The 13,920-nt window shown below is 37.2% G+C and overlaps 1 protein-coding gene across 1 annotated transcript in view; it reads right to left on the bottom strand.

Moving 5' to 3' along the window:
- LOC150087255 (zinc finger SWIM domain-containing protein 5-like) overlaps nucleotides 1–6,955 on the bottom strand; it is a 452,587-nt gene extending 445,632 nt beyond the window's left edge. Inside the window, exon 1 of the mRNA XM_090372423.1 lies at nucleotides 6,589–6,955. Within this exon, the coding sequence (XP_090228549.1) occupies nucleotides 6,589–6,955 (367 nt within the window). The remainder of the gene's footprint in view (nucleotides 1–6,588) is intronic.
- Between the last annotated feature and the right edge of the window lie 6,965 nt (nucleotides 6,956–13,920).

Genomic DNA, 13,920 nt, shown 5'->3' with positions numbered 1-13,920 from the left:
CTGCATGTTGCGCTGGCTGAAACAGTCAGAATAACTGAAGGATAAAACCCTTCTCTCTCTACCCAGGATTGACTAACTACAGCCCCAAATAAAGAGGTCTTTAGAAATTCCCCCAGCTTATAACAGGACTCAAACCCGGAATGAGTGAAAATTGGAGAAACCATGCATTGTCACAAAGGGAGACCATTTGAGACAGTGCTAAAGTTAAGACATTTTGTGCTACAAGTTTCAGAAATATGTATAGCAACATGCTGGAGAATTATCTAATCTTGCAAACAGCTCAGTATGTTCCTAGCAATGATGTGGTTTACCAACAAGTTTGTGCATCCCTTCTATCCATAAGGATGTTCAAGGCTGTTTATATCCCCTTTCAAAATCAATGGGTGTGGCATGCAGGTCCAGTTTGGTAACTAACTTGCTCACTGAACCTCAATATAACTGTACTTCTTTATGTGGGGGTTACATTAAGGACCAGATGTATGACCTCCCTCCCCCGTCAACTGATCTGAATAACTTGAAGGATCACTGTAGTGATCAGTACAGTTACACCAGCCATGTCAGAATGCAACTCATAAGAGAGTAATTACTATTGGGATGAGTGCCACATTACTGCTGGAGGTCATATCGAAATGTTGAAATTGTTACTTCCACAGCAACTTGGGGTCTGCGGAAATTTTCTGCTAGTACAATGTTTCTTTTATGTGAATGTAATAAAAAGTTATAAGGCATCAAATGTATGAATCCACTTTTGAGATGGCAGGTAAAAATATCACAATGGGCAATAACATCACATAGGATTATTTTCACTATATACCCTTATGCACAATTTAAACATCTGTAAAACTAATGTTAATCCTCAGGGAACAATAATTAAATCTGTCAAATTAAATTTTTCACAGTAATCAATAAAAAGATTTGAATGAAATGTTATGCAGACAGCTTTTAATTAATAAAGAAATTAAACACTAATCCTGCAAGGTTTGTTTGATCAAATTTTATTTCTCTAATAGTTATATTAAAGGGAGTGTAAACAGATAAACTTAAACACAAATATCTTGCATAAGCAGTTCTTTTCCACTTCAGATTAAAAGAATTCTATGCTTGTTAACTCCTACAAAATTAAACTGTTTTAAGTTTAGTTTAAGGTTAGGGTTTTAAGTTTAGCTTTATAGGAGTTAACAAACTTAGAAATCCTTTCGTATTATGAAATGAAAAAGAACTGATTTTACAAGGTGTCTATGTATAATGTTATCTACCTATTCCCTTTACTGTAGCTACTAGAGAAATATGATTAGATCAAAAAAAAACTTCGCAGGGCAAGTGCTTAATTCTTTAACTAGTAATGCATTAGGGCTTATTCCTCAGGCTGTGAGAAAGTTAGACTATGTACAAATTAGTGAAATGCATCATGTTAGTACACAGCCAATTCTAGATTAGCAAATTATTTGCAAAAGCGGCATCATTTAAGTCATATCTCATATTGTGAATACCTTCACGACGAGTTGCCATGACATTGCACTACTTCGAATAATAACGCTTCACCTAAACGAGAAGACTATTGTTACTTATTCTCAGTGGATACCACCACCCAGGCAGCACCGTTTCAGGGCTATTTATACAATACCAGATGCCTGGTAGTGTATCTCTCATATTGTGGAGTTATACTTCATAACTGTTTTGCCATCATTACATCACTTGGGTATCTACCCACCCACCCACCGAAGAAGGGCCAAACAGCCCTGAAACGGTGCCGTCTGGGTGGTGGTATCCACTGAGAATAAGTAACAATAGTTTTCTCCTTTAGGTGAAGTGTTACTTATTTGCAGTAGTGCAATGTCATGGCAACCCGTCGTTTGGTTTTTAGGAGCATTAGCAACTAAGGCCATACTGCTCCAGGGATATGCCGTGGTCATTTCCTGACCTTTCTGCATCCTCCGTATTTGGTGGTCACAGGTTGAACCCCGGTCTAATGAAGAAGCGTGTGCTACGCACTGCTGCTCCTGCTCACCTGGCTACAGAGGCACCGGAACTCGTCGTGAAGGTATTCACAATATGAGATATAACAAATGATGCCGCTTTTGCAAATAATTTGCTAATCTAGAATTGGCTGTGTACTAACATGATGCATATGCACTAATTTGTACATTCTTTAACTAGTTTAAAATATTTTATTTAGTAAATAGAAATGCTGAAGAACTGACTTCAGAATACAAAACATATATCTAAATTTTCTAGTATAAAAGGGAATACATTTTCCCTATATATAAATCTACTTTATGCCGAGATGAAGATTATTTATTATTCATCTCATTATTCGTTACTATTATTTTTATCTTATCTTATTCTCTGGTAAAACAAAATTTTTCATTTTTCTTAGCAACAAATTCTTAATCAATACATGTTTTTTATGCATTTATATGGGCCACTTTATCAGCTTGTTTATATTACTGTTAGCCACACAGGATCAGAAGAGTTTACAAGACTACAAAAATATTACTGTATTTTGTAGATTTGAATAGGGAGCACGGATAGCTCTGTACTTTCACCCCACCCACTTGTAACAACAAATAACATTAAATTGTATGTAATCTTACTGATATTTTACATTTCGCTATCTGCATCATTAAACGATTATCAATACAAAAACAGATGGGCTAAAGATCAAATCAGTTAGTTCCTCCATGTATCCAAAACATACAAATTTCAGTCATTTTAGTTGAATGCTTTTTAAAGTTGTTTTGTAAACCACACTCAGAGAGAGAGAGAGAGAGAGGTTGAGCAGATGGGCTGAGAGGTGGCAAATGAAGTTTAACATTGACAAATGTAAAGTACTACACATGGGAAACAGCAACCCCAGAGCAACGTATCAACTCTGTGGTACTACACTGACAGTGGTAGAGAATGAAAGGGACTTGGGGGTGATTGTGCAGGCAGATATGAAGTTCTCTGAGCAGTGCAGACGGGCTGCAAGAGTAGCTCATGGAGTTTTGTCAATGATATACAGGAATTTTTCCAGCAGGGATAAGGAGGTGATTATTCCATTGTATAAGGCAATGGTCAGGCCACACCTAGAGTACTGTATACAGGTCTGGAGGCCTCATTTCAAGAAGGACGTAGAGCTGCTGGAACGAGTACAGAGAAGGGCAACAAGATTAGTGAATGGAACAAAGGGGTGCTCTTACGAAGAAAGGCTTAAGTTTTGCAAATTACAGTGTCTGGAGACTAGGCACCAGCGAGGTGATCTGATAGAGGTGTATAAAGCCTTGAATGGTTTAAGCATGCTCAATGCTGATGGGATTCTTCCTCTAGCTCAGAAAAATCACCTGAGAGGGCATAAATTCAAATTGAGGAAAGACAGATGTAGGATAGACGTGCGGAAATTTGCCTTTAGCCAGCGGGTGGTTGGTTGGTGGAACAGATTGCCATCCCTTGTGGTGGAGGTTGATAGCCTAAATAAGTTTAAGGCTCAGCTGGACAGGTATTTTGAACGAACAGAGGGGTGAAGTGGAAGTGGGTTTTTTTTTTTTTTTTTTTTTCTTTTTTTTTGGCTGATGCTGCATAAGCTTGCTTTCTTGCATCAAATGCCTCTACTAATGCTAATGCTAATGCTAATGTCTCTGAGAGAGAGAGAGAGAGAGAGAGAGAGAAAGAAAGTCTGGAACTGTTTGCATGATCTTAATCTATCAGTTTTTTTTTTTTTTTTTAATTCAAAAGCTCAATAATATGTAAGCAGGAATCATTTTAATAGGAATACTTATTACGTCTCCTCTTATTTTTTGCTTATTTCTTCGCAACTACAACTGGCAATGAAAATAATCCAGCAAAAATAACAACACCAAAACTATTACCCTTTAACTGTACTGCTGTTTTTGCCTATCACAAATTCCTTTGCAGTCACATAGGAAACTTTCCATCCAACTGAATTTCCAACAACCAATTTTCAAATTACTGTGTGAGCCACAACCAGAGTATGGCATTGCCTTTAATAGTAAGTGTTGCTATTTGCTTCAGCATTACAGAAAACAACTCCTTAACCTGTCACAGTACACTTCTACTATTTTTTAAATGAGCAAACAGGCTATTTCAAAAAAAAAAAAATAATAATAATAATAATAATAATAATAATAAAATATTATATTCAAAACTGATATACTAATCTGTACTACAGCATTCCAGCAAAAAAAAAAAAAAAAAAAAAAATCCTAACAACTCAGTTCTGAATAGATACAAATGCAGTATCTTCTATTGAAAGGTGTTATAACAAACATATACACAGCATGCCACATAAACCACATGCTGCCATAGGAAAAGAAATAATTTGATGGCAAAGTGGCTTTTTCATAAACATAAGCTTCATCACAGAAGAATTTTGAAAGCTGTGAGCATGGCATTTTTGAAAACAGAAAGCCCGTTTAATTATTTAATGTCTGTACACTACAAATGTTCACTTTCCAAATTAATTTCAGCAATTTGAAATATCTGAAAATATCAGCTGACTATAAAATAACTCACTGGGTTTACTTATGAATCAAGCAAATTACTTGCATTTAGTAACAAAATGAAATACTGTAAAAAAAAAAGAAAAGAAAAAAGGCAACTGAAGCAAATAAAAATAAATGGCCATGGTTCAATCATTTGATGTGTTGAAGAAAATAACAAACAATGATTATAATATACAGTAACTACATCCTTAGAGCAGAAATTATTATAAATTAATTAATTATTAATGCAACAAAAACTACTAAAGTCATGTAGAGCTTTTCAAATCCACTTATATTCAAGAAGTTTCCAGCTTCAACCTGTAACTTATTCACAGTTCATAATAATCATAGTTCCTATTGAATAGTGGTATATTATAATGAAAGGTTGTAAATATCATATCACTGACAATTTAAAACAGACTAAACAAATCCAAATGTCTTATTATCAGTTATTCTAAAGATGTCATAACTGAATATCAATAGACTGATTACACACAGAAAAAAGCTGATGAATGAGTTCCAGCATAGTTTATAAAATATATAAGGGCATCTAAGCATGATTTTAAAAATTGTCTTTTTGGTTATAGAAAGCTGGTAGTCTTAAGAAAAATTTTCTGAAAAATAACATTTATTATAATTAAAAAAGAAGTGTTTTCATTATCCACTATTATTTTAAACCTTTGATAAGGAAATATTTAAAATATGTGAACAGAATTCAAAAAATAAAATTAAAACAAATGTTTCCCTACAAAACCAGTGTGAAGTGAAGTAAAATAAAATAAATGTACCGAAATTATCAGGAATAAGTAATTTTCATCTTCCGTTTTAATATGGAACAACAATTTATAGTAATCAATCGTTAACTCATTGGGTACATTTACTAAGCGTTCTCGGTAACTAGTGAAATTTTTGGCAGACTGTTTTACCAATATTTTCCACTTGCATTACAGAAGTACATATGTATTTTAATATGCATATGTAACGGGATGACAAGTTTATTTTCGAAAGATAAACATAAGAAACAAACACACGTGCATATTTGTGACTAACCAATTAAAACTGTTCCAACTTCAGAGAGAGAGAAGCAATTAAGCTTCTATACACTTGTACACTCCTAGGAGAACACTTTTTCGCACATGCCACTAACAATGATATACACTCCTTGCATGACGCCTGCTCCAAGGCCCTGATCAAGGCGTCGTGATAGCGACCTCCCTGTGGCTATGGCAACATCTGCTAACTGCTTGTTTCCTTTCTTCCCACAAATCCACCCACTAATGGTTGTCAGGTTTTTCTACGACCTACTCAGTATTCTAATCGTTGCCGAAATATCAAAGCTCTCAGGTTTATCTAAAGAAAACTGATGGGTCATACGCTGCTTTAAAATTTATTTTGTAGGTAATCAATAAAAATTAAGTACTTTCTAATCAATGTTCCTCCAACGTCACGAAGAACCTATTTTGAAAAAAAGCAAAATATTTCACAGCTTCTAGTCTTATCTATGACAAAAACGAATAATTAATATTACAAATACTAAATGTAGCTAATAACGTCAGGGTTGCCATAACAATTTTTTTTTTTATTAAGGAGATCAATTTATTCATGTCAATCTTGAATGATATTCGTTAAACTAATCGACATTGTTTGAAATATTACACTTGGGTTTATTATTTCTGTTCTCCGCATTTATTACAGCGTGGAATAATCAACTCTAATGCTAATAGAGTGCGTCGTTCCTGCTGAGTGTGTGTAATCGAAGCTATTTGGCGTTACCATCGAACACCCACGAGTCTCGTTAAGTCAACACCGGCAACCTCAACATAGGTGTTTCTAGTTACGTATCAGATAGCTTACTAAATTTAAAATATATACGAGCATTACAGCAACAAAACAGCTTCCCATTCTTAATTGGAAATTAAGCATAGCGGTGACACAAAGCCCCGAGTGCCCCTCCCCCAGGGTCGGGCGTAACATGTGTGGAGCCTGCCGAACCATGCAGCCGTGCCTGCGGCAAGCATGTCTGGCACTCACCTCGCCCAGGATGCCCGGGGTTGGGGGATTAAGGCGGGCTTCTTTGTTCGCATTACTAGAATTTAAAGAAACTTACCAACTTGCAGGACACATTCAACGCATCCTCCTTCATATAACCGTACTCCTCTATAAAAAGGAAGCTTCTGATAGTCTCCACAACCACTACTATCACTAGATAATGAAGAGTACATGCATATATCCCTCTCGTTTCGAGGAAATGACCAATAAATAATCCTCTTCTGCACAGGCTCTGGGATCCGATTATATCTTTCCTCTATCCTTTGGAAAGGAATGTGGAAGGCCACTACTTTTGCACAGATATCTAAAAGGGTGTCCGGACATCGTCTTCCTTCTATTTTTGAGTCGCTATTTAATAATCTACTGTTGTTTTGGGTCGAATTACTCCCCATCCGAGAACAACAGAGTCTCGGCACCGCCGCCATATTGAAACATCTGATGCCAGAATGACTGTCGCGCATGCGCCAATGCATTTAACAGTTTCAGAGCGCTTGCGTGCTCTCCTCGGTATATTTCAAATACATGTGAGGGGCCTAAAGAGTGTCTACTCGATGTCATTATGTAATTTTTCACGTCGTGTAGTACGGCCCAGGACACTGAATAAGAAATTTGGCAATTCACATGTTTTTCATTCAAATAAGAGGCGCGGTCCTTGTGTACTTTGTGCATGAAGTGTGTCAGCGGGGAACGCCAGCTATGGCCTTTCGCAGCCCCACATCGCCATCGATTGGAAGAAGTGACCGCCCTTGCAGCAATGAACGGCGCTTTTCAAGAACCCCGGGAAAATACAGAACCCTAGGTTGTACAGTAGTCGAAGCATCGCTGTGAATTAGAAGTGCTGTGTGCTTGCGCCGTAGATTAGGGCTAAAGTGCCTACACGGCTCCTCTGCGGTGCACTAGTTGCCGACTTAGAAAAATGAGGACATCTGGTTTGGTACCTTGCCCTAGCTTTCCATATGGTGGTTTCACTACGGAAAGGGATATAAAAGGAAAAGTATTACGCTCTTTTAAGTCGATACTTTGAATCCTCCTGGAAACGCAAAGGAAAACCACGATCATACAAATACGAAAAATACACCGTGCTCATTCCTTTTTAGATATAATAATAAAAAAAAGCAAAATATCAAGATGACGCTGAAGATGGAAACAAAAATCAACGGCACTAACACCGTAATTAGGAATCACATAACAACATAAATATTTCGATAAATTGACTTCCTTATTGCAGGTGATCGGGTTATAGGTTGATTCTTCCTCTAAACAAGCGGGGTTGACCTTCTTGACTTTTAAAAGTAGGTAACTGACACATTTCCCCCTTATTTTTTATTTATTCAGTAGATGTTAATACACTACCTGTAATAATTCTATATTCTGAGAACTTATTACAGGAATAAAAAAAGAAACATAAACGTTTTGGACCTCAGCTGAAGAAAAAAAATGTGGATTATTTTAATAAAAACATTTTAATTCCTTTATCAAACTCCAATAATAAATTCGTTTAAATAATCTGAAGTTTACTAATTTGTTCGCAGTATGAAACGGGTGATGATGGATAACCTCAGCGACTAGTTTAAACGTCAAGATATTCTTTTTTTTTTCCTATAAAATAAAAAATTTTTGTTGTTTCTTCAAGAAGAACGTAACTCAAACTGTAGAAGTCCCCAGTATTTAGTCTAAAAAGGTTTGGTTTTCTAGCAACAATACACGGTTAAATTGATTATGTAGCAAGTGGAAAAGGTTATTTTGGTCTGTTGAAGAAAAAAAAAAAAAAAGTTAAAAGGCAGAAGTCAAGCAGACAGTGATAGACGATAAAGCTACTTTCAGGTGAACAAGGCTCTGCATTTAGATAAAGTAATAAAATAAATAAATAATAAAGGATTAGCCTTATTGCTTATAAAGTTATGTTTTATGCTGAACACCAGACGGCAAATATTACTGTTATACATATACAAGGTTACTCGCTCGTTATGTTCTTATTGTTGATGTGTCTGGTGGGAGCAGTGCAAAATTATATCACATACAACCTTGAAATTAGCTGATTCTGAAATAAACGTAGTGTTTGTTTTAAAATTTTATCTCATGCAGTTTTTGCAATGTTTAGTGATCACAGCAGGAAGGAAAATTGCTACAAAATGTAACTGACGCGGTGTAAGCCTCTTAATGCCGTTCTAAATACAGTAACCTCCAAATACAATCCTGAAACCTCTCTTCATAGTCTACTGAACTTTTCCAGATAAACAAGCGACTTAGGTTAGGTAAGAGGCGCCAAAACTTCTATACCTTCCATCCCCCCCCCTTAAAATATTTCATAAATTTCACGCCCCCTTCCAAAAAAAGTACAAATAAACAGATTTCACATAAAATTTAGCTGAGTATACATATTTTTATAAATTAATATATACATTTAATTAAACTACGCAAAGCAAGCATAGAATTTTAAATAAAGTTCCACCATATTTGGTTAAAAAAAAAAAAAAAAACACTTCATACAAACAACACAAGCCCCACGGAAAAAACTAAGTGCACCCACCGGGGGACAGTTCACACTTTGGGAACCTCTTAAATACCAAAGCAACTGCGACTATGAGGTGTTAGAAGAGGCGGATTTAACGGCGGGCGCACCAGGCGCGCGCCTGGGTCCCGACTTCTGAAGGGCCCCGGAAAACCCCAACTTTACACTTTTTTCTAATGACACCAAGTTTGGTTTCATATGTACAATTTTAATTACGTACAAGTTTACAATCGGCGGTAAAACCTGTATGTTTATATTCGCTTATTTTCATTATTTCATTACTACGCTGCATACTATACACATACTACGCTGCATAGGCCCCGCGCGGCTGCGCTACCGCTCATCAGGGCAATAGAATCGTATTTGCTACTTTGTACTTTCAAAGGTTCTCCTGCTGTGTAGACTTACGATATACGCAAATACGCGTATATCGTATATTGTTGAAATTATATTAAGATAAAATTAATAAATTAAAAAATTTATTTAAATATTTTCACATTTGTAATTTTAATTTCAAGTAAAATTCTATGATTTTTTTTGTTCAAATTTCTGATTGTTACTCCTATTATAATACATATACTATCATTAATTATAATTATACTTTTACATATGTTCAACTATTAGTTCAAAACTTTGTGATTATTATTATGCTGATATTAATTATATTATACATATATTATATTCAAATTTTATTGGAAATAAAACATTAATAGTACATAATATTATTTATTTATTTAAAAAATGGTTAACATGTATTTTTATTTTCCCTGTCTCTCTCTTTTTCCTCTGCGCCCGGGGCCTCAACGACCTTAATCCGCTACTGGGTGTTAGTATATTGCATCTGCAAATGCGTATATTCTGCAGTCAGTTTGCTGTTTGGGACGAAAAAACAGAGTTTCGGGAGGGAAAAACTATGAAATCTTCACCTAATTCAACCACAATCTAAAAAAAAAAATCCTCGTGTCATTGACAGGATTCGAACTCACGCCTACAAAATCTGCAAAATGGTGAGCTTCTCGCTGAAGCCAAACCAGCCATATCTTCTAGTGATTCCATACAGCACTCCCGAGGGTCTACCACCACCACACAGGACTAGGAGTAATATTTGAATCAAAGCTGCAGTTCCACAGACATCTTGAAGCCTTTCGTATCACTGAGATGGACAGCAAAGCAATTTTTACTTCACGTCCAAGACCCTGCAACTTCCATCAAACACGTTTAGAGGATGGCCATTCCTCAGGACTATATGCTTCAGAGTTCTGGGCCTCAACTTCCACATTCACTCTTCGCAGCATTCAGTCGACGAATAGTAGATAATCAGACAGCTTTCATGTAAACGTAGCCTCTCAAACGACATACACAATACCACTATTACAGCAGCTCAATCACACAACAATAAAATCAAAGACTGAAGACAAAAATTGGCTAACACTATAACACTGATTACAGGCTACATCAGTTATCCTAATTTCTAGAAAATCTGTCACTGGAGGAACCCATATCAAACTCTTAGAGCCTCTCCGTAACAATTGCGATAGGCTCTACCTAGGCGACTGCCTCATTCCCACCAGCGCACTCTGGACAGTCCAGAACCTGGATGCAGATCTCCATTAATTTATCACGTAATAAAAAGTATAGAAAAGAAGTCATCGCAAGCATAATATAGTAAATCAAAGAATTTACGCCACCATGATCACTGGATGTTCAATTAAAAAGTGTCATTATCTGCTGCCATTTTTTTCTAAATTTTTTTTATAATTTCTATTTTATTTTATACTTGTGCAGTATAAATCACTGTAATTATTCAACTTTAACATCTCGCCTCGAAATTATGCAATGCAGAATGTTTAAAGCATCCTTATTCATAATCTCAAACTCAAAACCTTTACACATAATATTTGACAAATTTAACACCGGAAGCCTAGAGACTTCGATACGAGCCCTCTAGCCTTAATTCTGTTCTTGTATTTCTCTTTTCTCGATGTAAAGCCACTTGCCGTAAAGGCACATGTTTTTGCACCGCAATAAAAAAAAATAATAATAATATTCCAATCGTTGTAGGACCACTGTAATTATAATCGCTGTGCTATCCGCGAAAGCATTTGACTCGAAAGCAAGTGATTGAAACCGCGAATTGCGTTAAAGAAAGCATATAAGCAGAATGTTTATATGCCTTCCTTAATACGTACTTCCTTACGTAAACCCGAGCTGACTGATTCCGAGAGGGTTTGTTATTAGCGGATATCACGTTGCTGGTTTGTCGATTCGTGCAATTGGAGACAGCCTACGCCACCCGAAGTCGACCGTCAGCAATGTTATCGTGAAGAGGAAGAGTGACATCCTGATCGCCTGAAACCGACTAACTCAGTCGGTCTCAGGTGAGGGTAGCATGGTTTATTCTTCCGAAAACTCGGTTTTTCGTCCAGCAAACAGAAAATCGACCTCAGAACACACGCAATTTACAGACAATATACACGGAGCAACATGGCCTTAGTCGCCGATGCTCGTAAAATCCAATAGCAACCACCGTTCGGCAATGCTGAGGAAGGCCGCAGAATCTCACTCCACCACGTGACCAAAGAGTACTCGGAAGGGTAATATGTCAATATTGTCAGTCATCCCTACAAAACATCAACCAAGAGTTTAAGGCATCAATGGGGACTGAGATCTGAACGAACACCCTACGTACGAAGTTCCACAGCTTCGATTTTCATGGGACAGCGGCAGCGCATAAGCGAAACATCACCAACTGCAATCAGCATCTCGCCTTGCACGGTACAACGCGCAATGAGCGACATAATTGGTCCATAGCAGCGGAAATTGGTTCTATGAAGTGATAATCTTTCCACATCTCATTCCGATCAGACGGTTGAAGGATGCATGGAGAGCGTTTGCTGTCGAAGTACACTTGGCACAATGCACTCCGACGGTAGGCATTCCGGCAGTGAAGTTCGGAGCAGTTGGGGGTTATAGTGCAGTGCTGTTTCTCAATGGTATGGCCCAGGACCTTTGGTGGGCGTGTCGGAAACCATGAACGCAGACGGCTATCTTAACATTCTGAACAATCCCGTGCTCCCTACAATGCGGCAGTCCTTTGGTAAAAATCCACGTTTGTTTCAACAGGGTAATATTTATTAGTAAACTCTCTGTTGCAAGAATGTACAGTCACTGACCCAAAAATTAGAAATGTTCTGCAATTGGCGTCAACAATAATTAAACATACGATTAATTATTTGTTGATACAAATACAAGTTGTCATACGGTATGTTCAAAAATTCCTTGGTATCAGATACATATACGCTTTCCTGTAGCGTCTTAGTTGATCCGGTCTTTGGGGAAGACAGGTGATCTTTCCAATGTTCAGAAATGTATTACTGTTAGAGCATGTTTAGCAGGAGCCACAATTGAAGAAACAAAGGAAATGACTGGTGTGTCGAAAGCAACCATCTCAAAAGTATATAATACATAAGTGGAAGACGACAGGAGAATGCAGCAAAAAGTTGGCACGCCAAAAACGAGACCGCAGAAATTTAAAGCGAAACGTGCATCAGAATAGAAGGTCCAGTATGCAGTAAATGCCTAAAAATCAATTTAGCAAAGAAAGACCCATTTACAGCCGAAGGCCTCGTCGGTAGTACAATCAGCATAATCACAGTCCTTCCCACACTGAGTGTAAAAGACCTGAGCTCGAATCCCATCAATGAAGTGAGGTATTTTTATGGGCCTTTTTTCACTACGTGGCTGAGTTAATCGGTCTCAGGCGAGGATACCGTGTTATTTACTGCCGAAAACTTGTGTTTTTCGTCCAGCACACAGCAAATCGACCGCAAAACACATGCAATTTACCGGCATAATAAAAATTTTGCAATATGGTCGTTGATGAGCCTAAAACCCTACAGCGACCAACCAACCTTTAAACCGAACTACACGGCAGGAGATGAAATTTAGTAGTCGTGTACCTATAAGAAAGTCACTGCTGTCTATAAAATATCGAAAATTCTTCTGGAGTGGTACCGCCAATGCCAACACTAAACTATGGAATTAGAGGAAAATGAGCATGTGGTCTGACGAGTCCTTGATTTACACTTTTTTTTTTTTTTTTGCACCAATGGTAGGGTGAACGTCATGAAGCCATGCATCCGGACTGTTTCATGACCACTACTCAAGCGACTAGAGATGGGATATGTTCTGTTGGTACGGACTGGTTCTGCTCATACCGTTAGAAGATCATGTTTTCTCCAAGGAATATCGTTCTTTCGTATAGGGCCAACTTTATCCTGAAATGTTTGATGTTTACCCGGATTACGACGAATTCGTTCAAGACGACAATGCAATTATCCACTGTGAAAAAATTGTATTTGAATGGTTCAAAGAACATTCCCAAAATATCCAACATCTACTCTGGCCGCCTAATTCCCTAGATAGGAATCCAAATGAAAATGCGGGTATGAGAATATATCGGAAAGGGCAGTTCAGCTTCGTAGTTCTCAACTGTGGGGGGGGGGATGTAAAAGTTATTTATTTTACCCTCTTTGTTATTTTTGTATTATATTTATTTTCCCCCTAATTCTCCCCCTTCCACATTAACACCTGACTTGTTAATCTCTCAGAAGAATCTAGATTTCGGGGGGGTTTCCAGTGGTTATATTCCTCACCCGGACTCTAGGCTCTGTGTTCAAAATGACTGACACAACTCATATGCTTTATATACAATTTGTTTATTAAGATTATTTACATGAAATAAATTGGTGAATAATTAAGTACATATAACAGGCTCTCTTTATCTGCACACTGGCCAATGTCACTTCCTTCTGATGACGGACTAGGCTTTATTTCTCCTTAGACTTCACTTATTTGCCCAAGGCTCTATTTCTCCTT

The sequence above is a fragment of the Mastigoproctus giganteus genome, chromosome 4, assembly GCF_048544385.1.
Source record: "Mastigoproctus giganteus isolate SK-2022 chromosome 4, ASM4854438v1, whole genome shotgun sequence".
NCBI lineage: Eukaryota > Metazoa > Arthropoda > Arachnida > Uropygi > Thelyphonidae > Mastigoproctus > Mastigoproctus giganteus.
The sequence above is the reverse complement of the archived record's forward strand: the minus strand, read 5'-3'. Positions and strand labels throughout refer to the sequence as shown.